General features: G+C 37.7%; 1 protein-coding gene across 1 annotated transcript; it reads right to left on the bottom strand.

The window, feature by feature from the left end:
• Positions 1–226: 226 nt before the first annotated feature.
• Positions 227–626, bottom strand: Tsp_15735 (conserved hypothetical protein). Its single transcript, XM_003367524.1, has 2 exons — positions 387–626; positions 227–361 (listed from the first exon to the last, which is right to left on the bottom strand). Exons 1-2 carry the CDS (start codon positions 624–626, stop codon positions 227–229), a joined length of 375 nt encoding a protein of 124 aa, XP_003367572.1.
• Positions 627–1,147: the final 521 nt, after the last annotated feature.

Below are 1,147 nucleotides of genomic sequence, written 5' to 3'. Positions count from 1 at the left end.
CAAGCAAATAATTTTTCAGAAATAACACAACTTTTTTAATTTTTGATTCTACCGTTTTATATAAATGCCCGCACAAATGAGAGCAGGGATCGATTGGTCAAAAATTGAGCAAACTTGGAACAAAGGAATTCCAGGGTGAACTTGGGGGGCGGGGGGCAGGGGGGCAAATCGATCCACTTCGTTCCACCAATTGACAAAATGGGGGAAAAAAAAGAACTGCCCCCTTCTATGGAAATGAACCAGAACCAGCCAAAGTCGACCGTAGTGGACACGAGATGTCCAGAGGTGTGGCGATTTGTTTTTGCACAATACAACACAACCGTTGTTGTTGATTCATTGCAATTTGCAGTATATTTGGACCCTAGCTAACACGACACTATTAAAACCGAGAAAATAGAATTATCAGAATAGAACGTGCGAAAAGCAACGCTCCGGCTCGAGTGTGATCTCGCAACTTCCACTTTGTTCTGAGAAGCTTCTGCGGTTGTTCGATTGTTCAATTTGCCTCGGTCAACCGGGACCCGTGGGCTTGTTGACCAAACAATAAATTGTCCACCAAATGGACAACGATACCAAATCCTGCGACCAACCAGTGAAGAAACGAATATTTGTTTACCCAACCGCATTTTCACAAGATGAATAATATTCATTTCAGCTATCTATTCCATTCCATTCTATTCTATTCTATTCTATTTTATTCGCTTCTCTTTTTTATCACCCAATCTATGCCAATCAATTAATTTTTTGCTTAAATCCAAAACACCAAGCACTAAACTACTGCCCGTCCACAATTGGTTGTTTCATTTGTAATTAAATTAATTCACCATTTACATCAATTCACAAAGGTACAAATAAATAAATAAATAAATAATCTCACATATGCATGCAGAGAAACATGTTAATCTCTTCCGAATCAAAAAACAACACTGCCTTCCTGCTACCCACTTACGAAAACCAATATGGCAAAAAAATTTTTTTACATTTTTCCAAACCGCCAATTCCGGATCAATCAAATTCAAATCCAATATCCGTCACCCAATTTTCACGCAACTCATTTTTTAAAACGTTCAATGCCCACTTTTAACTTCAAAAAAAAATTTGGTTTTTTCTATTCTTAACGGTTCTCCCAATTATAATTCCAAAGTAC

This window comes from Trichinella spiralis (genome assembly GCF_000181795.1).
Source record: "Trichinella spiralis strain ISS 195 chromosome Unknown Scfld4126, whole genome shotgun sequence".
NCBI classification, from domain to species: Eukaryota; Metazoa; Nematoda; class Enoplea; order Trichinellida; family Trichinellidae; genus Trichinella; species Trichinella spiralis.
The sequence above is the reverse complement of the archived record's forward strand: the minus strand, read 5'-3'. Positions and strand labels throughout refer to the sequence as shown.